Source organism: Parasteatoda tepidariorum, chromosome X2, assembly GCF_043381705.1.
Source record: "Parasteatoda tepidariorum isolate YZ-2023 chromosome X2, CAS_Ptep_4.0, whole genome shotgun sequence".
NCBI classification, from domain to species: Eukaryota; Metazoa; Arthropoda; class Arachnida; order Araneae; family Theridiidae; genus Parasteatoda; species Parasteatoda tepidariorum.
In genome coordinates, this window is record NC_092215.1 from 9,260,493 (window position 1) to 9,285,711 (window position 25,219).

The 25,219-nt window shown below is 28.1% G+C and overlaps 1 protein-coding gene across 2 annotated transcripts in view; it reads right to left on the minus strand.

The window, feature by feature from the left end:
• LOC107455416 (collagen alpha-1(II) chain) overlaps window positions 1–25,219 on the minus strand; it is a 68,959-nt gene that overhangs the window by 34,596 nt on the left and 9,144 nt on the right. Inside the window, exons 3-14 of one of the 2 annotated variants that reach the window (XM_043042178.2) lie at window positions 22,314–22,354; window positions 16,308–16,388; window positions 16,008–16,052; window positions 13,031–13,105; window positions 8,472–8,558; window positions 7,060–7,104; window positions 6,622–6,675; window positions 5,456–5,509; window positions 4,531–4,584; window positions 2,639–2,692; window positions 702–755; window positions 539–583 (exon numbers count right to left, since the gene is read on the minus strand). In XM_043042178.2, coding sequence (XP_042898112.1) covers window positions 539–583; window positions 702–755; window positions 2,639–2,692; window positions 4,531–4,584; window positions 5,456–5,509; window positions 6,622–6,675; window positions 7,060–7,104; window positions 8,472–8,558; window positions 13,031–13,105; window positions 16,008–16,052; window positions 16,308–16,388; window positions 22,314–22,354 — 689 coding nt within the window. Of the gene's footprint in view, window positions 1–538; window positions 584–701; window positions 756–2,638; window positions 2,693–4,530; window positions 4,585–5,455; window positions 5,510–6,621; window positions 6,676–7,059; window positions 7,105–8,471; window positions 8,559–13,030; window positions 13,106–16,007; window positions 16,053–16,307; window positions 16,389–19,825; window positions 19,906–22,313; window positions 22,355–25,219 lie in introns of those variants that run through there. The other variant, XM_071187992.1, reaches the window with a different exon arrangement.

Here is a 25,219-nt window from a genome sequence, read left to right on the forward strand (position 1 = left end):
ATGTCTATTTACTACACACATGTAAACAATCGCATCTTATTAAATATTTTACACATACATATTATAATACTATCCATTTCCTTCCGAAGAAATCTACAATAGGAGATTGTTTTATCTTTTTACGAAATGAAGTACGTCAAACAGGGCTAAAAATCACCTCATTGCTATATAACTACTAACAAGATTTGTCTGATTGTTACCCTACTCCTTAATCTGTTTGGATTGAGAAATGAACAGGAAGTCCCTGTTGAAGTGACCATGTATTTTATTCTCTTCTTAGCTTTAAAATGGAAATTCTATTCTAGTTTGTAAAACATTTATTAAAAAAATTCGTCATTTCTTCTCTTTGTTATGCATTTAATAGAGGATTGACACCCTAAATAATGGTTTAAATGAGGACATTTAACATTGGTTTCATATCCAATATTATATTTGTACAAGCAGGTAATTTGATTATCTGGAATACATTTAAGGGAGCATGACTATATCAACTCTACTAATATAATCAAAACGTGAAATAACAAAACTTAAAACATACCATTGGTCCTACAACACCCATCTTTCCAGGAACCCCAACAACTCCCTAAAATGAAAATAATTATCAAGCACTTGACAAGAGTAAACAAATAATATGTACTTTAAATAGAAAAAAATCAGACTTATGAAGTATAATTTCAAAAAACATAATCACAAATAATTACTTTTTCACCCGCAGTTCCCTGTTCTCCTTTAGAACCATCTAATCCTGGGAATCCCTATACAAACAGAAGTAATATTAATATAGTTAACGGCAAAAATTTTACAACAGAACAATTCTAAATTTAAAATTTTTTAATGCTTAGTGAGCAGATAGACTACTGAGAATTAACATAAGAAAGATAAGGTATAAAATTGTAAAAAGAGCAATAAAAAGAAAATGTTAAGGAAGAGGAATGAAAAAAAGACTAATTAGAGTGCAGGCAAATTCATCAATTGACAATATTTTTGTTTAACCAAGTTTTCAAATCCGAGAAATTGGAAGGATTTCTCTGTCCAAGAAATTGGCTGATTCATCGACACTATCCAAGTTCTTGAATGTCACTGATTCATTGAAAGAAAAACTTGCGCATGCGCATTGTTCATATTCAACATTATAAAATAATGCTTACACAAGTTTAAAATTACTAAATATATTCAAATAAAATTATAATAATACAAATAAACCGCAACAGATCAATTTACTTAGACTAAAATATATGAAAACTGACACCAAAATGACATAATTTGCTGCTTGCATGTTGACGTCACAAAACCTAAAACGCTGATTGGATAAAGGAGGAAAAACTTGGATGGAAAGTAGAATGTGATCTACTATCGTCCAAGAAGTTGGACCAAGTAGTTGGATGTTTGTTTACACGATCCAAGCTCAAAGAAAAACAAGTTTCCATCAATATCAATCAATCTCTTTTCAAGAAATTGGATCATCTAAACAGGCCTTAAAAGTTGCTTTATAAAAAATATAACTTTTGAGTAGTTTACTCAATTATAACTTATTCTGAGAAGGAAGTTTTTCAGTTTCAAAATTTGGTGTAGTATACCAAGTAATATTATATATTTACTTAGTGTGTTTTTACTATGCTAAAACCTTTTATTATAAATATTTAAAATTTGAAGAAATTACAGTTTCAAAATATGTACTGATATTGCTTGTTTAATAATTTTAGAAACATAATAATGAAATGTAGCACCATATAATATTAATCACTAAATTTAACTTCTGAAATTTTTTTTAAATATCTTAGCACCATAAAGGTTCGGATAAATAAAACTAATAATTAATTATATTGCATAACAGTTAGTACTCTAAATAAGAAAACCTTAAGTAGCAAAGCTGAAAACAAGAACCAGAGTGAAATTGAAAAAAAAATAAGTTTATTATTTTATTAAGATAAATTACTGAATTATTATAAAATTAGAAATAACAGTACTCACAATTTCTTTTACAAATTTAAATCAATTTAATAATTTTAGAATCATAGCCAATTGAACATAAAAACTTCAATTAAAGTGACAAACTTTATAACTGTACATAAATAAATTAGTGAATAATCAATAAACTATTTGGAAAAATTTAAACTACCACCTGATCTTAATCATCAATAATTAATTGTTTAAAATTTTATTTAAAAGGTTTTTATGTATTTTAAAATGTGCCTCATGGAAAATTTAAGTAGTGTGATATATTTATTTAGTCACTGTGTATACATGAAAAATTCCTTGCAAAGCACAGGATTAAAAAAAAAAATGTAAAATTGCAAAAGTTAGAAAAAAAGTAAGAAAGACAAAATTGTCTTTTTTTTTACCCTTTTTTGAAACTTTGATAAATTTAACAAATTTTGATTATTTATTAATTAGATACTAACATGACTACCAACTAATGAATCACAATGTAGAGAATTCTTCATCATAAAATTTTTATTTGGATAAATCAAACTTGAAATAGTTTTAATGAAGAAATATCTTCAGTAGAATAAAAAATTGAGTTTTAAAAATAGATGATATTTATCTATGGTAAATATTACATTCACTGAAAATTGCTGAAATAAAAAACAATTGTCTAAAAACCTTTTTAAAACAAATACTAGAGACAATTTCTTACTCTATGTCCTTTGGCTCCTGGTAGTCCTGGAAGTCCAGGTGTACCTCTAGAACCCTAAATATAAAAGAAACTCATTAAAAAAGAGAACTATACACTTGGATAAATAATTAGTTTGGGTTCATTTATATTTCTCAAGATCGTATTACATTTAAAAAGACAAGTGATAGTTTTATTTAAAGAAAAAAAATCCTATACTTCTTTTTATCAATTTAGACATAGTAACATATTTAAAATTTATTTCAAAAAATGAATTTAGAGAGAATATTAGACTAATTATGGTTTTGTTTGAGTATATTGTACTAATCTCTAGCTATTTTAATGCTAAGAGACAAGTTGTACTAAATCTGTTGTATATTGATACTAGAACGACCAACATTATTACTTACCTAGATGCAGTTTTGCGACCGCAATAGGAAAATGAGAATAAATATTTGATTTTTATTCAAATATCATTATAAAAAGTTATTCATATTATTAGTAATTATATTATTAGTAATTCATAAGCAAAAAGTTAATATCTCTTTGTTCTAATTAAGCATATAAAATAAAGATAATTAAAATTTGAAATTGGGAAAAAGTGTGATAAGGTGTTTGGGTCACAATACAGGGTGATAATTACTGAGTTATATGATATAAAGTTAGATTTTTTAAAACTACAGAATTTAAAAAGTTTCTGAAAATTTTATAAGTAACTACACATAAACAGTTAATGACACATTCTATATGCTTGCCATAAATGACTATGATGTAGCACAGGCAAAGAGCAAATCACTGCAATACTTGCTATTGAGACATCAATGGTTTGGGATACACTCAAAAACACTGCATTTTAACTTTTCCATAAAAAAATTATTAGTAGTGAGAACGTGTCTGCTCAGAAAAAATCCCAGCATTCAACTGTCAAATTTAAACTGAATCGTGCAAGTGATATTAAAGTTAGCAGTTATTTTTTATTTTGCGTAATAATTATTTTCCTGTACTCAAGACAGTATAATAACATACCTCACCCTCATAATCTATACATGAAAATTTTGTGGTCATGAACTTGATTTGAAGAAGGGTAGAATTATATTAAACATTTGTTTCTTTTTCTTCAAGGGATTACAAATGCGAAAAGTTCTAAAACAGACACGCTGTAGCAAGCAGAAAGAGTTTTGGGTTTTTGTTTTTTTAAATTGTAAAAAAAATGTACTAACAGCATTTGTCAACCTAAGAGAAAAGCTTTTTTTTTTTAAATAAATATAAAAAAATTAAATGGAATTTCAAATTGCTTGATATCAGAAACACCTTTTCTACATGAATAATAAAAAAATAAAAACCATGCAAATAAATTTGCAGAATTAAATTTATTTCTGTTTTTAGAAGTGATTACAGTACAGAACCTGTTATCCGGAAATCAGAAAACCGGAAAACCAAAAAACCGGAACGAAATTCGAGAAATTTTCCCGCCAGTTTTTTAAAAAATATTTTTTTTCCTCATAAGATTTTAGGATTTTTCTTTCTTTTTTGAAAGATGTTTACCTTACCATCACTTTGGAAATAATCATTAGTGTATTACTTCATCGTTTTTTCTTCTTTTTAAGATTATTTCCATAATTTTTTTTTTAGTTGGGTTTAACAATAAAAAAAAATGGCTTTTTGTAGTGATTCAGAAAACCGGAAAAATCAGTTATCCGGAATAGCGATGGTCCCGATCGTTCCGGATAATCGGTTCCCTACTATTAAAAAAATAAGTTTAAGAAAAAATATAGATTAGAAATTAACAAAAAAAATTAAATTAAATTTTTAACTAAAACTTTTTCATAATAATGTAGACACGCAAACAAATTTATCAATATTGTTGACGTGTTTTAAAAGCAAAATATCATGGAAAGAAAATAAATTGGTCTTACTGCAGGTCCAGGAGGGCCTGGTGGTCCAGGACGTCCATCTTCTCCTGATTCTCCCTATTTGAAAAAAATATAATCAGATCATTTTCAAACATTAGCAAAATTGATCATTAAATAACTATACAAAAATAAAGTTTGGTAATTAGGACATCTATTATGCTCTATTATTTGCACCAAAGATCAAAATTAATTGTTAAAAGTCATAATCTAAGCTATTCACTTTATAATAGAAAAATAGTCTGAATCTTGGATAGTTTATTATATTCATGAATAAACAAGACAAAGGAAAATATATTACTTTTTATTAAATATGTATTAAAATCCAGCAACATGAATACAATAAACATAAAAATTGTGTATCAGTTGTTTAGTGTGTTGAAATCCTATTAAGTATAAAAAAATAATTGTAACATAAAATAATGCGTAATTATATAAAATGAGAACAAATTACCAATATAAAGTAATTTGTTGTTGCTATGATTAGATTTCATTTTCAGTCAAATACTAAATTGTTTGCAAACAATCTTAAACTGTTTTAGTCCAAAACAATCAATTAAAAAAGTTTATTAACATAAGAAACTTTTGTAAATTATTATAAGCATAGATTTGAAATCTTCAAAAGTAAAGACAAATTTGATTACGATTGACATCATAAAAATAAAAATATATACGAATGTCACAAGTAATTATTTACATCTCCTAGAAATTGGAAAACAAAATTTACAAATTTTGATGTTGATGTTTTCCTCAAAAATTCTCCCCAATCAATCCCAATTAAAACTCAATAATCTTCAAGAAGCAGATTGCAATCCAATTGTCATTTTTGTGAGAAAGGGACATAAACTGTTATTCCTTTTGATCTTCAGATGTCATTACATTGAGTATTACATAATGGCAAAAATTAATCAATGAAAAGAAAAATATTTACGTCTTTTCCAGGCAATCCTGGTAGTCCTCTTGGTCCAGGTGTGCCAGGTGAGCCCTAATAATATTTAATTAAAAATTACATTAATGTGTAAATAAATTGAAAATAAAGTTAAAAAGAGTTATACATAAATATATAATTAGGGCTAGTTGTAATTTTTATATGGATTAATAGAAGAATATACAATGAAAAGTATAAATAGTACTAGTATCAAGGCAATTTTTTTCCAGAGTTTTACTCCTTCTAGTACACTGCTTTGATCAAAGTGTAAATAACAAACACATTGACAAAATAGTAAATTTATATTTTAATTTAAAAACCAAATAAATCCCTTAAAAATGAAAATAAATTCACATAAATATGACAACAAATTGTCCAGTTGAACAGGACAGATTTTAACCAAATCTATTCAACCTTAATGAGATGTTCAGTACTATTAATCAGTGGACCACAAAGGGTAAAAACGGATATAGAAAAGATATATCAAAATCTGTTAAGTTGGCCCTTTCCAAGTTGATTGCTATATTAAGTACCCATATGTAATAATAATTTAATCAGCATGTTATAAATTTAACTTGCTTCTAAGTAGATCATGCAGTAGTACTATATTTGGTGCAAAAGTCATAAGGTAGTATTGCCAGTTGTGACTTTTGAATCAAAATCCATAAACTAAGTAGACTGGAAGTTCACAAAATTATTTCAAATTTTGGCACTCTTAAGATAACCAGAAAGTATAGACTATGACACATATATATTTCATATCTCTAGTAAACAAATTTAGCGGATTAAATTCTAAGAATAAGCATAGCACTTACATTTAAAATTCTTTCAAACATTTATCCCAAGTAGTAAATGTTCAATCAATTGTCATGAATTAAAATTGAAACAATAAGGAAATTGAAAGTAAATTTAATTCAAAAAATAGATTTTAAATTCAAAACTTGTAATGATTTAACAAAATTTATATTATAACATAAATTAACAGTATTTTAATATAATAGTATTTCACTCTAATAGATTAATATAAAAGACGAATATTAATTGTCTTGCTTAACTTTTACATATTTTTTTTTAAAAATTTAAAATAAAGAGATAAATTATCAGTCAATTAAATATTTGATAATAACCAAAATAATATAAGAATAAAGTGATGTGATCTAGTTACTTACAGCTTGTCCAGAGTCACCTGATTCCCCACGAATTCCTTGAAAGCCTTGAGGACCCTGAAAGAAATTTATTTTAACACTGCTAAAATAATATGTTATAAGGATTTACACAGAACTTATGGTAAAATGTGAAAGAGGGAGACAGGAGATCTGGGTATTTTTGTACTTATAAACTGATTTTTAAACATCTTGACAGTGCTTTCTTATATAATTATAACATACATTTTTTTGAATTGACAAATTTAATTCAAAAATTTTCTGACAAATTTAATTCAAAAGTGAGTGAAAGTTATTAGTCGCAAAAAAAGATGAATTTTAAAAAAAAATATGAAGTAGTAAGTATTTATAAGAACTTTAAACTTGATCAATAAAAGTGTATGCTAAACAAATATGCATGTTTAATAAAAATATACATAAAATGCACGCCTAGCAAATACTTACTGGCTGTCCAGGTGGCCCAGGAGTACCTCGGGGTCCAACAGGTCCCTGGGAAAAGAAAAGTAGTTAAATAGTATATTTCAGGTAATTAAAACATGTAAGAGATACATTTTAAAAATATTCATGAATTAAAAAATCAAGAAAAATATTTCAAAATATCAGACAAAGATATTAAAGAAAATTATTAAACACTACATTTAAATGAATCCAATAAATAGTCATTATTTTGGTTATTGATTTATTTTACAGCAAAGTTACAATGATTATACAGTAATGAATTTCTTTCTAAGTAATTTTGAACTGGCAAAATCAAAACACTATAAACTACAATTTTAATAACTTTTTTCCTATTGAACACTCTATTGAAACATTCTATTGAAAAGAAAGAATTTAATTTCAATACTATCCTCTGTAACTTCTGGTATTATAAAAATTGTTTTTCTTTTCCACTTTCTGTAAACATTTGTAGGTTTGGTGAAAGCATAATACAAAATTATAAAATTATTTTATGTCTTTTGTAATTTTTTAGAGGGCAATACAGTTTGCAGTAAAAAAAGCTGCAGCTATAAGAGAAAATATAGAGAGAGAGCTTTTCAAAGTTTTTATTTAAATTTTTTGCAACAAAAAAATTTTAAGAACAAAAAATAATGACATTTACGAAAAATCTTAATTAATCAAATTTTGTAGAGCACAATAAATGGGAAAAAAATTATGCATTTTGAAGCAAATGTTGAAAGTTTTGCAAATATTTTTTAACACATTTTTGAAAACTTTCCATTACTTGAAGTTCTTTTGATTAGTTGAATTTTAAATAGTCAGATTTTTACAGTAATAATAATAATAAAAATAATAATAATAAAAACATTATACATGCATCAAAACATCATTCATTGATTCCAGAAGCTCTGTTTTATAAATAAGATGCAGTAGAATAAGAACAGAAACTTAAATCAATATTAATAATAAAATAAGTGAATTCTATAAAGAGAGATATTACTTTACACTATAAAGAGAGATGTTATTTTACACTGACATTATAAACTAACAAAAAGAAATACAGAAATATTTTCTTCTAAATAGAGAACTCATTTGCTCTTTTATAATAAATCTTTCAGACATAATATCAAAACAAGGCTTTTCACAAAAATGTTGCAAAACTAAAGCAAGAATGGATGCTAAAATGTAAGCATGCCAATTTATAACAATTATTATTTACTCATTACCTAATTAAAAATGCTAACTAATAATTATAAACTGGAAAAACTGAGGTAATTATATTTACTTTTCAGATATTTGGTTAAAATATAAAATAAATTACATTTGAAATATGATAATAATTAAAAAAATAATAAATACAATTGATTGATAATTTTTTTTTTTGATGTTCAACTTTATAAAAGAAATAAAATACTTACAACTTGAGCTTGCATGAAATGAAAAGCATCTGGAGCAGGCCCTTTATCACCACTTTGAGCAGACAAATGATTAAACCAATTATTCCACTGAAAAATATAAATTTAAGTTATTTTTTAAAGCAGATTTAGGGTGGGTTATGACAAAAGCGATATAAAAACTTTTATAACATTATTGTTAACATTTTCTTATAATTTAATTATTTAACACAAATATTATTAGTAACACTATATTAATTAGTAAACACTATATTAATTAGTAACACTATATTAATTAGTTACATCCAAAGAGAGCACTTAGCACCTTAAATGTAGAGAACATTTGAAAAATACGAAACAGTGGATAAAAAAATCTACTATCTAGATAAAAAACTACAGTAGATAAAAAATCTACTCAGCATTCAGTGTCTCCATGATAAACACCATTTCAATTTAAATTAGTAATAAAAACTAAATAAATACCTATGCTAATATTCAAGTGGGTTTTTAATACTACAAATCTAACAAAATTATGTTTTAAAATAGCTTGTATGTAACAAAGTGTTTAAAAAGATGTCAATAGAAGAATAAAGGACACATTACAGATTCTTAGGGAAAATGTCTTCTATATTGAGCTGGAAAAACTATACTGAAGTTTTACTGCAACACACTACATTTTCCCATTGAAAAACATAAAAAAAATCTAGTTTTTTGAAGTAGGAGAGCTACTCTTGTAAAGTTAAAAAAAAAACTAATGCTCGAGGAGTTAATGCACTGACAACTTTGTAATCTAAATTGTGTATGAGTTAAAGAAAAATACTAATGAAAAATAAAGATTTTTCCACCTTAAAAATCAACTGTCACCCCTTAAAAATCACTGTATTGAGAGTAAGGTGTTTTTAATTTATTTAATTTTTTCAATAACAATTCATTGATTCAGCAAGAAAAAATAAACTTCATATTTTGTATAAAATATGATAGTATTAAACATTTAAAGATCTTTATTTCTTTTAAAAAAAGAAAAACTAAAAAGAATGCTGTAGAAATTCTTTTAATAGGGAAACATTATAAAAGATCTTTCTGATTTTCGCAACAATAAATTATGAAGCAAAAATACATTGCATTTCAGTTTTTAAATTACTTTTTATTCAGTTTAAGTGCTTTAAATAAAAGTTAGAATGGAATCAGTTAAATAATTTGAATATCTTTACTTTTTTCAAATAATGATCTGTCTCACAAACAACTTAGAAGTTTTTGCATTTTCTAGATAAAAATCACAGTTTTAAAGTTGTTAATTTATAGAATAAAAGTGCTTTTTTAAAAATTTATATTTGTGTTTGGTTAAATTGATGAGTTTAAATCTGCTTTATCTAGTTTTAAATTAAACTAGGTATATTAAATCAGTCCTAATCTGTTTTATTTTTCTTTCGATTCAAGTATGGTCTTATAAGAAAATATGCATTTTTTGGGCTCAACAGAATTAAAGAACTGAAGCATTTCTTTAAGTATCTTGTGCATTGTAGAGAGTCTGACTTAATAAGAGTGCTGATAATAGGTCAGAGTGAATGCACAGCAGTTAAATTTTGCTAAAGGAAGATTGCTGCACACTAAACCAAAAATAAGCAATTCTCATTTCCATGGCACAACTGTGATTAGCTTTCTTTTATTATTCTAAATATAGAAGAAAATTCAAATTAAATAAGACAAAAAAAAGTTGCTTGAAAAATGCTGCTATTTTTTTTAAAAAATTATAAAGTCTTTTTTTCTAATATTTATTTTGCTTTATGAGTGACTCATAGAATTATGAAAAACTTAAAATTATTACTTAAACATTAAAACTTGTTCTTAAATTTCATTTGGGGAGCATATTTTATTGAATACTGATTAATATAACCTTCATATATAGAGAGCTTTCTGATCTATTTATTCAGAAAAAAGTGAATTCAAAACATACATGAGAGAGTGAAAACCATATGCCTCATTATTCATACTACTTTTCTGTTTTAAAACAGTTTAAGGGAAAATCACTAATTAATAATAGAGTATGAAATGAAATAAAACTGAGGGACATAAAAGTATATATTGATTCTATAATTGTATGACATTTGTACCAATTTGAACAATGTATCACATTTTCAAAAACTTTAGTGACAGAAACTATTTCAGAAATCAACCTTATTCAAACAACATTAGATGAAAAATGCCAGGTGTAAAAGACAAAGGTATGTTTTTACTATTATTATATTTTTTACTATGAGAAACTTCCCAAATGCATGGAAACTCTTATATAATTTTTATTGTTGATTTTAAACTTCCTCAAAAGGAAAAAACATACAATGCTTAGAAGTAAAAAAAAATTTTTTTTTTTTGGAGCTCTGTTGTGAAGGACAATAAAAAAGTCACAGTTTAAGTGCTTGACACTCAAAGCTAAGAGATAATTTCAAACTATATAAGATATTTTTCCATTCTAAAACCTCTTGCTCTGACTTTAGGATGGACAAATAATTTAAAGTACTTAAAAGTTATTAAATTTTTAAAAATTGCAAATTTTGTAACATTTTCCTACTTGGAAGAAAATTATCAAAAAATTAGGTCACCAATGCTTTTTATTTTTACAAAACTGTGACTTTTCTACAGGTTAACATTTTGTGCCATTTTCAGAATAAACATAGACAGTATTGGCTTTAGATAGGCTAAACTTTTTTTAACAGCAATGACTAACTGTTGCAAACTCACAGTAGTTAAAAAAATAGCATATTATTAAAAAAAAAAACATAATTTCATATGACGACTGAAGCTTCATAAAACAGCCTTAATATTTAAGTAATATTAACTATAAAAAAAAAGGATCAATATAATCAGGGTCAAGTAATATCACAAAAAATTTTCATGACACTTAACTTTTTTCTCCAATGCCCACCTGGAGAATGACCTTTCGTCATACAGGCATTTGAAAGGCAGATTTGTTAGCCACTCTTTCAAGAGCACCATATTAGGTGGATCAACGTTGCTCCCACAGTAAGGAGAGATAGTACAGAGAAGGAAAGAACATCAATGTCTTGCCCGGGATTCGAACCCAGAACCTTTCTGATGCAAGGCCAGTTCCCTAACCCCTACCCTTTTACTTAAGTATTATGCCGGTAGGCGTGATACTTTAAGTAAAACAAAGAATTTAACACATACTTAAAGTTATTGTAAGAAAAAATAGGACATTGAAAGAATTTTAATTTTAGAAATGATCAAAAGTAATAAAAAGTGTAATATATAAACTATTAAAACATTATTAAGAAATAAATTAAAAAAATATATTTAAGAAAAAATTTTCGTATTTTTTTTTATAAATATTTTTTTATGTTCCCTCTGAAATGCATGCTTATTACACAAAACTATAATCAACAACTAAAACTTAAAAACGAACTTAACATAACACTACAAGTTTTTTTAACCAAACATTAAACAGCAAACACTACATGGCACCAAAAAGTAAAAAAATACCATCAAACTATCCACTTCTTGTAATTTGATTAAAGAGGTTTCATCTTAATTAATAATTCAGATAGATATATTGTTTATAGTAGATTGAAACATTAGTCTAAAGATATTAAATAATTATTCAATCAGTTTGTTCATTCTACAGCAAGTTAAATATGATATTAAGTGCATGAAACTATAAAACATTAAAAACAAATTCAAACAACGAATTAGTCATTGATTTTTTGTTCTGTTTTTTGCAACAATTTTTTATTTACTATTACGTTACTTATTAGAAAAACTATGAAGTTACTTATTGAAAAAAAAAGTAAGTACTTAAGTTTGTAAGTACCTATGTTTTTTTCACAATATTAATTTCTTACAGTGAACAATTTCCACTTCCTGTTATTAGAATAGGGGATTATTTTTAAAAGCAGCCACCAGCTGTAAATTTTTCCTTTCGACCAATCAAAAGTAGTTCCTCTCTTTGTATCTCTCTTCTACTCTAAGCTCTCTAGTGCATTAGCATGTTAGTTTAGACAGTTGAGAAGAGCAACATATCCTAACTCAATTTGGTTATTAGACATTAAATTTTACTCAACTAAACTCAGTCACGCGACAGCCCCTAGAGGGCCAAGGCCTACTGTGCCCATCTCAGTTTTCTCGGCCATAGGCTCTGGTGTGTGGGAGAAGATGTTTCGGTCAGGAGGTCAACCGAATGCGGAACCTCCAGTGTTTAGTTCCCAAGCATGCTTGGTACTCATTTATTGATCCACAAAAGGGATGAAAGGCTGAGTCAACCTTGCCCGGCCCGAGGATCAAACCCAGGACCTGTGGCATGGGAGCCCGAAGCGCTACCACTCAGCCACCGGGCGCCAAATTTTACTTTACTAGGGCTTATTTTAAAAGTCAATGTTAATATCACATCTTTTCTGAAAAAATGAGAGAATTTTGCTAAGTTTGAAGAGGAAAATAGTTTACTTATCAGGTGACTTACCTTTAGGCACTGCATGGAGAACAAGTGAATATCATATATTATTTTAAAATTTTCATTTTTTAAAAAAGAAAAAGAGCATTGAAAATTTTAATAGGGTAAAAATAAGAAAACTTACTCCAGCATTACCAGGTGGCCCAGGAGGCCCTGGTTCACCAGGGGTGCCATGTGAACCAGGTTGGCCGGGGGTTCCCTGTTAATAAAAAAGGCAAGTTAATTGAGTTGTTTTTTTCAAAGCTAAAAATTTAACAGTATCTTTTTGATAAACTTAAATTGAAAAAATGTACAAATAAACACAACAGAAACAAATATTATTTTCTTTAAAATATAAAATTAATAACAAATGAACATTGAAAATGCTATAAATCATAAAGCATACATTTTATACTATAAATAAAAATGAAAACTAAAATATTTTATAATAAAGCAGTTGTTCTAAATAAGAATTATTTATTATTTAGTAATGCTAATAACTTTTTGCAGTTGATGCTTAATTTGCTAATGCTTAATTTTTAGCCGTTGAACTTTTGAAACTATCAAAAAGATTTTTAAAAAAATATTGTCAGTGTTAAAATTTTTTTAAATGTTTATGAAAAGTCTTTGAATGTCTTGCATGTATGACTTTAAATAAAAAGTTTAGCTTCAATGAAATTATCTCCATTTTTCAATATGCCTTCAACATGATAAACTATTAATCAACTTAGAACGATATTTTTCCAGACTCCTGTTTCCAAATTCACTGAGAAATATATATTTCTTTGAAGTTCTGATGAAATCTTAATAGAGACCTTCACATCTTGTCTTAATGTAACTTACTTTCCACAAAATACTCTAAGAAGTAAATAGAAAGGATACCGAAATCATTTCAGTCAGCCAGTATTGTCACCTCTACAGGATTTTTGCTGTGTTATCTGCTATAATGTATAGATAATATATTTTGGGGCCTGTCATTTTTAAAATTCTTAACCTTAGTAAGTTTAATGCACGTGAAGTAAAAACCACACTATGACCCAAATAAATGCATGTTTTACCTTCTTTATGTCAATACACTTGTATAAGTGCATCTGATAACAATCATTGACTTTAAAATTTTCATTTTTGCATACATGTGTAATTCGTGAAAGACTTCAGATAAGCAGTTACTTTCATTTATACTAAGCTTTTCTTGCTTCTTACAAAAATAAAAATACATAAATATAAAAGAAGTGAAAAAGAATACTTCTTTTTGTATTCCTTTCGTATTTTTGTAATAAGTTTTAGGAAAATATTAAGAAAAGGAATCAGCAAAAAATGAAGCTGATAATTAAGATTATTTTGTTTTTAATAACATATAATATTGACTAATATTTCAAAATAAAATTTACAAAGAAAATGAGATTTTTAGCCTGTAAATATGGGCCTGTAGAAAAGGTAAACATCATTGTTTTTTTTTATTTTTAAATTCACTAAAAACATATTCTTTCATATTTTAGTGTCTTTATACTTCATATTTTTTGTAATTTTAAATATTGTTTCTATGAAATATTCTAGTGAAATATTGATGAATTCTATGAAATACACACATAAAACATTTTATTTATTTCAAAAAGAAATGAGGGTAACAGGTTCTTGGAGAATGTTTAATTATACTAAATATTTAAATATTATGGTATGACTATATAATATTATTTTCCAAGGCTTGTATGATTTATGTATTTTTAAATACTTTCATTAAAACATATTGACTATAATATACATTATTAATTAACAATTTGTTAGTTAAGATTTCTTTATATGGAATAAAAATGTTCTTCTTAAAAAATTTCAGCATCAACAATTTTAAATTTTGTTTTATTAGTTGAACCATAGATTCAACAAAAAAGTAAAGTAAGCGTTTTTGTTAAATAAGAAAAATTATGACTAAAATTAAATGGAATTTTTATTTAGCTAGAATTTTTCTTCAACTTAAATTGTAAGAAACACTTTATTATTAAAAAGAATAACAACATGATTTTTTTTTGATAAGGAGAGTTGAATACATTTTTAATAAAAATTTATTTAGATCAATTTAAATGTCAAAAAAAAAAATATTGTCCTATAAATTTTTATTTACTAATTATTTGTTTCCACAGAGGAGTTTTCTTTGTTTTTCTTTCCTTTTTAATGTAATATAAATTTATTTTCCCATTAGAAAAGTATTTTGTTTCTGTAGTTGTTTCTGTAGTTATGACAAAAGTTTAAACAATAGAAATCAAATATTAACTCATCAAAGCTGAGAGATGCGTACAATACAGTACAATATGAAATATTAGCATGAAGCATAAAATATGTATTGTGATAAAAATTTTAAAAGATACCAAGTGCTCTAATACCAATGTTTGCAACTGCAACTATAAGTTTAACGTGATTACGGATAATATATTATCGCATATAAGGAATTTCATTGTATCAATTTTGATTTTTTTTTCATTTAGTCAAACAAACTCTAAACTATAAAAGCAAAAAGAGAATCCTTCCCTTTTTTTTATTGCACATGCAGGAATTGCATGATTGAGTTGTGGCAAGGGGTAATTGGTTGAATGCAAGACAGGTGGGGAAGGTGTAGGCAGAAGTAAAATTACAGAGTTTTCGTTTCATCAATAAGCAAGGGGTTTGGACTGTTGTACACTATAGAATAGTTTATTGCTATCCAGTTGCACTAAAAACTTTATTACAGATGGTCAAGAATTTCAGCAATGAAATAAAGGCAATGCTTTAACAGTCAAGGACAGCACTGAAAATCTCTCAGCCTTTACTCAGTAAAATGATAAAAAATTTTGATGAAATTAAAAACAAAGCTAAGTTGAACACAAATTTGAACTGTAAGCAAAGAGTTTCAGAGAAAAATAGGGAAGTCAAATATACTTTGACATTGTGAATTGCCAGTTACTTAGAACTATGTATATGTTAGTAAAATTATAATTTCATGTTTCCTGATACTTTTTGTTAATTCAAATAGCATATCAAAGTGATATTAAAAAATTGATGTATGTAATAAAAATGATTTAAAGATAATGTAATGAGAATGGATTAAATGGTTAAAGAATAAGGATGAAATAAATAAGAATGATTCTTACTCTATATCCAGGTGATCCAGGGGTTCCCGGTTCTCCATGTTCACCCTGAAATATTTTATTCAGTTACAAAACAATGCAAAAAACTACATCAATAACTAAATTTTCATTCACATTTAAATTAATGAAAATATTTTAAACAAATGAAAGAAAAATAAGCCATAAGGAGATACAATGAGCAAAATTAAAATTTTCCAACTGCACAAATGTTATTCTGAAATAATTTTATTGTAATTCCTTTGCATTTAACAAATTATGTATAATATTTTCAAGTAATTTAAATAAGAATAAAATTATACTAACAGGTGGTCCAACAACTGGAACAACTACATGATCTGGGGATCCGATTGCTGGTACTCCAACAGGAAAGCTAGGTCGAGGTCTCTATTAATATAAAAGAAAATTCATAAATTTTTTTTTAAATGAGTCTTTGGAGTAAATCATTGTAATCATTTGAACACAAATTAAACAATAAATGCAGAACATATGCATTAATCTTTTAAACATGCACAGGGGCGGATCCAGAAATTTTTCCTGGAGGGGGGGGGGTCGTAGACTCAGATCCCCCCCACCCTGCCCTAAATTTTTTTTCATTTAAATTATTTCCTTTAAAATACTTATTTTGAAAAAAAAATGGGGTTTTTAATGCTAGTCTTCTAATTTATTTTTTTCATAATGAACAATAGAACAATACATAAATAATTCAAGTATTCAACATCATTAAATAATAAATGTAATGCATTTTTTAGAAACTTTGCCAAATCAGTCAATGATTTTTTCAACATCCAAATCAATATCTCAGTGAATGCTAATAATGCAAGTCCATTTAATCGTTCTCGATTTTGAGTTGCTCTAAGCCCTAGTTTCGAGACATGGAAGAGTTGAAAAGGAACGTTCTGCTGTTGCTGCACNAATAAGGGGGCAATGAAACTATGACGAATTTCGTTTTAATCTTTTGGATTATGATTCTTAAAACAGCGAAGAACATAATTAGATGGAAAAAAATCGCTTTCTCCGACCTACCTCAGTGTATATGCCCCCTTAAGTAATTTTTAAAATATTTTATTTCTTTCGTAAACTATTAAAAAATTATTATTTGTATCTTTTTTTTCAATTTTGGGGGTCATGACCCTATGACCCCCCCCCCCCCGCTGAATCGGCCACTGAATATGCATTTCATATTTTAAGTACGAATAATTTTTTTTAAGTGATGTAAGTTGCTATAGTATGTTTCGAAAAAAGCGTTGAACAGATATTTTCACTATTTTAAAACTGTTTAATGCAATAGTTTAATAATTTGGTTCTATTTGAAAATTTAGTTTACCTGAACATTATTTTATGAAAAATAAAACAATATAAATTAATTAACAATGCAAACTTAATAACTAAAATTACAAATTTTCCACTTATATATATATATGTATTAGGTTTTGAGGAAATCCAGTGCAATTTCATGAAATTTATGCTTATCTTGCATCAGTTCTGTTAGCTAAATTTGAAAAATGTTTTTTGCTCTTTTTTTAAAAGGGAAAAAAAAAGAAAAGAATTTTGAGTATTGCAGCTAAGGTGAATTAGAACAGGTTTTGTGCAGGTTGGTGCAGCTAAGGTGAAATGGAAGGTGAAATAGTTCAAGGCAGTAAGATCTTTGTATTCTTTAAGCATAGAATTTTATTTTTGATTCAACTTCATATATTTTTCAGCAGTACAAATTACAAAAAGGAATTTTCAATGCTAAATTTTAGCTCAAAATAAAATTTAATAGTTAGAAGGAAAAAACAAACAGTTTACAAGAAAAAACAACATATTGTGGAATAATGAGTTTTATAATATGTGAAAAGTTTTCATGTATAAAGTTTTAGAAATTAAAGTTTGCTGTTTTATAAGCTTTTTAATGAATCTTGATAATAATAGCTTAAACTTGAACAATTTGTCTCAGTTTATAATGATTAGTGCTTTTTGAAGCCAAAGAAAATTTAAGTTAAGAATAAAATTTAAGGATAGAAGTATATTTCCCTATTTATAAATTTAAAATATAATTGTTAATACAATAAACATTAAATCATCTGTCAAATTTAGTTACATGATATCACCACAAATAAGTAAATTTCATGAGCAAACGATAAATTATTCATTCGTACATTTGATTTACTTTTTTTGTAATAGTCATTTAAAAAAAATTGCTATTGCAAGGAAAAAAAACATATAAAAAAACGCATATATATAACTAAACAAATAAAAGAAAAACAAAAGAACATGTTATATCATGCCTAAACACTGCTTTACAGAGCCTTGCACAAATAAAATAATCTGGGAAAAACAATAAGAGTGAGTTTTGCTCAAAAACCATGCAAAACAGTTAATTTTGCATTGATAATAGAGTATTTATTGTTTACAGTAAAAATAGTCAGTTAAATAAAATCGTTGTACATTATTCTAGGTTTCAGTTATATGGTTAGTTTAAAACTTAAAATCAAAACAAAAAAAATGGTAACAATTAAAAAAGCTCTTATTTTATGAAGAAATTGTTTTAATCCCCTGCACAAGTTATAATGAGATCAACTAAGAATGATTTTAAGTGTCATTTCACAGTTGTTTTTTATGGGTAACACAGCTACTTTTATATCATAATAATTGTAATTGTCAAACGGTGTAAAAAATATTTATCAAACGCAATTACTATAATGACTCGAGTTCTAATATAGTAATAAGAGATACAATATGTCAGGGTAGAAATATGAGGAGACATCTAGTGAAAACAATGCTGTCGGAGCTAATAGAGTCAAATGGACTGTAACGTTTGGTAATTTTTTATTGAATGAGAAAAGAACGCTAGAAAGCTACGCTTGGCGCATTACAATCTCGCCAATGAGGGCGTGGACAAATGCATAGTTTTGTAACGCGATCCAAATATTGAATTTATCGGTTATAATTAAAAAACAAATTAAATAGTAATTTTTGCATGAAAACTCCATGCTCTTAATTTCGGGTAAATAATGCTCACATTATAGATGGTCAGTGTGCGGGTGGTTGACCACTTGGATCAATCTGCGTAAGGACCGAGGGTGTGCGGTATGGGTCCTCATTAAACTGTTCTACCGTAAAGTGTTCGACTTCGTATGCAGGTCGTCGGGCTACCGAAACGGGGGTGCCATCCCCTCTGCACAGGATCAAAATTGTGATGGCATGTCTTCGGATCATCCTCAGTGATGTTTCCCAGACCGTCGACAATAGCCCATTGTGCAGCTCTAGTGCGACGTAAATGAACAACAACAACAACACATTATAGATAGTGTCATAGCTGGAGGGGAGGGGGAAGAGGGGCCGTAGGTCCCCAGTTGCAGCTTTAAGGAGAATCTAAATTCATTAAAAATAGTTTAAAGTAAATTCCTGAACAAAATATTTTTCTCCTTTAAATATTACCAGTGTCATTTACTATTTATGAGCCCCACAACTTCTCTGAATTTTCATTACATTTAGCTAAAAATTGAATAGGATACTTGTTACTTATAGGATACTTAGCTACGCCTCTGATTGTAAAACAGAAATTCGCAAAACAAATTTATAGAAATATAAATCGATTCTATATTAATCACTAACGCCAGAGAACTATTACAATTGTTATTTTTTTCCAACCCATTACTTTGAAAAGGAATAAATATGTGTCAAAATATTTAAAATAAGGAAAAATATGTAAAAAGATGAGTACTTAATTCTTTAATAACATATGCTTATAAAATAAGGTTACACATTAACAAAAATTTAAATCAGAGCAGTAGTAATGAAAATGAAAAGGTTGCTTTCAACGAATTTTAAATACGCACCTATCTGAAATAGTCACGACAAGTATGTTTGACGACTCTGATGTAAACAAACAAACCGAAACCAAAATACTTTAAAGCTGCCAACAAAAGTTCTTAATTATGGTATATTGAACTTCTAAAGATGGCGCTAGAGGCAAAAAATATGGATGATGTTTTTGTAGCTAGGAGGCGCTGCAGGCTCTTTACAGTTATACTTCCTGGTTACAGTATCCGGCGTATTTTGAGGCAATTTGGCTCACAACGTGTTCATTGTACTTTGTGACTTTCTTGAGTAGCGTTTTTTGTATGCATAGTATTTGTTACCTGATTTACTTTTTATGTCAATAATGAGTTCTAAGTCTAAAAATCGAAGTAGTTCTTGCTGTGTACCTTAGATTCTAGTTCAAATCCGAAAGAGTCATATATGAACGGAACGTAGGCACCAAAAATTCATCATGGATGGTTGATTAAATGTAAATTATAACAAGCTTCCTAAGGCGAAAGTAATTTAGAAAACTTTCGGTGTATCCAGCGTTTTATGTTATGTTTACGAGGCGATGTGTAAACAGGCTTAATATTCTAGTTTTATTATTGTGTTTTACTTTAAATTTACGAATAATTTTAGCATTCCTAAGAGTTTTCAGTAATTTTTAAATTCTAAAAGGTTGTGCACCTAAAATAAATTTAAGAAAATTAACATCAGAACATAAATAAAGTGTAAGGTTTACCCTGTTTTGAGTGTTATCCCTTATAGGCTATATTAGTGTACATTATCACTGTTTGTTATTTTTTGGACAGCATCATAGAATGCTTGTGGAGTTTTTCAAATCCATTTGTTGTTTGTTTCGTTGAAATTTAAATTGAAAGAACGCTTAAATGTATAATAATGTTGGATGGTTGGTTTGTTTTTTCAAGTTCAGGCTTAAAAATTAATCGAAAGTAGTAACCTGGAACCCTTACGGTAAATTTTAACCCCTAGCACCATTTGTGCTTAGCTATACACAGTCAATTTTGCATATGGATAATTTTCATACATACGGATTAAAAGTCTGATTACACGAAGTAAAATCCATATAGGTATTGCTCCATATAGATAGTTTTATTTCAATATTTTATAACAGTCGTTGAACAGCCGACCCAATTTTAGGGTTTACAATTACCAATGTTCAACTCCGTAGCCTTGTGATTTTGAACCCGATCCAGAAGTCAAGGGAACTCCTGGATAAAGTAGTGGGAGAAATTTGGCTTTGTAGAGGACTTTTCTAAGTAACTAACCCGCATTTGCGTTACATGGAGAGGAAAACCTCGAACACCTTCCATTGTTAGCCTGACGGCAAGGGGACTCAAACCCATGATCCGTCTACAACTGAGGGTATTTACGTCAGCACTATGGTCGGTGCGAGCCAGGTGCAGAATTCAAATCGACCAGCTATCGCTGGGATCGAACCCGGGTCACCTCATTGGGAGAATTATATTTCCCCATTTATTAATGTAAAATATTATTGTTAATACAATAAACTTTAAATCATGTAGCACAATAAACTTTAAATCTTTCCAGCACATCCCGGAGAATTTCTTGGTGTTATTTTGCAGTAATAGGTTAAATTCGAATTAAAATAGTAAAAAAAATGAGTTACCACCAACGTTTATATGATGGAATGAGGGGGCGAATTGTGAGAAGGCTAGAAGAAAGCCAATCTCAGGTCCAGACTTGTGGAGCGTTCTATTTAATGATCAGCGTCGCGTTTAACTTATGGAAACAGTTCCAGGATACCGGCTCTCCCAGAGAAAGCATTATAAAATACGGGTCTATAAGGCCGCGGGTGAGATTTGGTAGTTTAACGTATAAGCTAGGTTTTTCGGTTAATATTTCCGATTTACTTTTAAGCTCAAAGCATAGATTTGATACCATCGTAGTAATTTACAAAAAAATTGTCTACATTTTTCTGAGGGATTATTTTTTATAGACTATTGTTTTCTTGAATTTTTCTATGTTTTGAGTGATATAGAGAGAAAAACAATGTTGCCAAAAACAATGGCTTTAGATTCAAACCGATATAAAATAGCCACATTTGGTGAATTCAAAAGGTGGTACGTCATTCAGTGTATTTAATAATTGTTTCTAATATCCTTATTTCATTTTATGTCTCATGACTTGATTAAATACATAAAACTTGGAAAAGTCATATAAATAGTTATATTAAAAGACATGTAACTTATTCTCTATAAACTTTCCAAAATATTATGCCTGGTCACACTTTGCCTAGCGAGCGCAAGATGAGTGGATGGATTAAAACGGGCTTTGCTAGATTTCTTCCGGTTTTAGGAAATTTGTTATTGTTATACTCGGTTAACCAAGATTTCCCGACTTATTTTCAAAACTAGGCATCCCTGTTTTATTAACCATTTTTCTATGAATTCAGTTCACGATTCAAATTTTAGCTTTTACGAAATACTTACTATATTTTAGAAGTTTAAAAAAAGTTTTTAATATTAAGATAATACTCACTTGGATTACAGTTTCATCTGGACCAAATGCAGCCTCATCATCTGAAAAATAAATGTAGTCTTATACATTGGCGTAAGTAAGAGAGAAGTTCAGGAGGTTTCAAGCACTTCTATTGTAAATGACCATTTTTAATTATAATTAATTTCTCTAACTACTCATTTTTTTAAAAGAAAAAATATTTGTAAACATTTCTCCTGCTTCTTTTAAAATTTTTAAAACCTTTATTGAGCATATAACAATATTTGAAAATGATTTTACCTCATCGATATGAGCCTTTCAATATTTGTTCAAAGAAAGGAAATGATTCTTTTCCCCTTACTTACCAAACAAAGGATCAATATTCAGGGGTAAGTGAAGTTACTAAGGCATTCCTTTCTGTCATTTAAGCAAGGCAAACTAATTTATTTTTACTATGGAAAAATGTTCATTGTTTCAAATTGTCCTGCTTTATCTATGCAGACTAAAGGTAATCACTTATAAGGGACAATGTGACACTGCATGTTACAAGACCTATATGTTAAAGGATGTTGAGAAATATTTTTGGCTCTCCTATTGTTTTTAGGGGAGGAGGAGGGAAGATTGAAATAATAGATTTAATCAGTGAATGGAGAGTGCGCCCAGAGAAAGCATAGCTACAAACTTTGACGCATTTTGAGTAAGATTTTATTTTTATATTTAAAATTGAAATAAAATTTATGATTTTTATTTATTTTTTGAATTCATAAATTTATTTTAAAATTATTTTAATCACCACTTCATGTAAATAAATTAAACATATGCGTATACAGGGCCCGTGCTGAGGATTTCAAATTATTAGGCAGTAAATTAGTCAAATTCCTTGGCACTGTTGTTAACAATCAAAACATACTTAGAGCAGAAATCGACAACAGAGTCAAAATCGCTAATAAGTGTTTGTTTGGACTGAGGAGACAGGTAAGATCGAACCTTCTCAGCCGAAAAACAAAACTAAACTCTATAAGACACTCACACTTCCTGTACTGCTTTATGGAAGCGAAATTTAGTTCTTAAATTCAGATATACAGCTGCCACTGCAGACTTTCGAAAAAAAGATCCTCAGAGCCATCTTTAGCGCGATTAAAGAAAGAGGATGTGCTGTCGAACCAGATACAATTTAGAGCTCCACCGTCTCTATAAGCAGCCCCAAATTACACAAATAATTTACAGTGATAGACTGAGATGGCTGGGCCATCTATGGAGAAGCCTTGAAAATAGCGCCATGAGAATCGTCTCCTTTAGGTACCCCGAGGGGTCGCGTCCCGGAAGTAGATCCCCTTTCAGATGCCTGCAAGGACATGAACCTGAAAACCTCAGATATTTGAAATTGGAAGGGAGTTGCCATGGATAGTAGGCACTGGCATTTGTCAGCTGTTGCGGCAGCCAAAGCCTGCAAGGGGCAGTTGCACTGATAAAGAGGAAGAAGAAGAAATTAGCCAAATATCAAAAGTATTCCCCAATTTTCGAAAATTTTCGCCAAATGCAAATTTTAGCAATTTTTTATGAAAATTTTTTATTTCCTAGAAATTTTTTTTACTATTGTTTGTTTCAGGCTTATATTATTTGGACCCAATTCTCATTGGTTATGCAGAGAATATACCGAAAATTTCTGAAAGCGAATAAAAAATATGGATTTGTTAAGAAAAATTCATTTTGACGTAACTTTGAGAATCGAGTTAAATATATTTTTTCTTTCCAGTGGAAAAAATCCTTCGCCAATGTTTTCGCCAAAGCACAATTTTACGATTAGCTAATTAACTATTTAACGATTAACAAATTAACGATTTTTTTCGCATTTGGTGAGGTGGTGAATGCTTATCACGAGCGCTGTATATATAAACGCATGATTACCATATTATGGTGTCTTACACAGTCGGAATTCAATGATAAACACAAATACTCCTTTACTTTCTTTTCTTTCCCCCACCTCATCGAAATACCACAAGTTAAGGATACAAGTTAACACAGTGCAAGTTAAAGATGAATGGGAAAAAGGCCTCAAACGGCTTCTGGTGCCTATATATTTCATACAGTTCAGTTTTGTTAAAATTACGGTGTGTAGTTAAGCTCACACAAAATACAAAGTATACAATTTTCCCTTTCCTGTACCACTGAGAAAACTTTCTTCTGAAGTTGGTAGGTATTGGAATGGTTGTAGTTTATAGGAATTATGGTGTAAAAAGTGAGAGACTTTCAAACTGAAACCATTTCTTTTTCTCGGCATTTTGTCATAAAACTTTTCCCAGATGATGGTCTCGGATTTTGCTCATATTTTCTAGTTTTCTTCAGAATCTCCATTACATTATTGAGGTATATTTTTATTTAAATTCTGTAAAATATTTCCTGTTTTACACATAATTATTATTTTCATAAGTTATTTAAAGTAGTTTTCTTTTTTTTTTTAAATATTTATTCAATTTTTATTAATTCCTTTATTACTTTGAATAGCGGCATTTAAAGTTATGAAACATATTTATACACAAAAGTGAAAAATATTTATTTACAAAAAAAGAAAAGAAAAAAAATGAAGCCGATTTTTTTATCGGAATCAAAAACACTCTCAAAGAATTTCACTCATGTGGAGGTAAATATATATTTAAGTCAATTAAATATGTAAATGTTAAAAAAAGTTATAAATGTTGAGATAAAAGAAACAAATTTGTTTCATTTCTGATAATGATTAATACGTAAATAAAAAAATTAATCAACCAATCTGCAGCACGGCAATTGAGAATCTACCCTGATTCATATTGTTTTAATATTAAAAATATAAAATTAAAATAGTTAATATTTGTTTAAAAAATCAAAATAAAGCTCTTTTAAATAAATTATTTTAGAACCAGTATTATCTTCATTGAAACTGGCTTGTTTTTACACCTCTCACAGTTGAA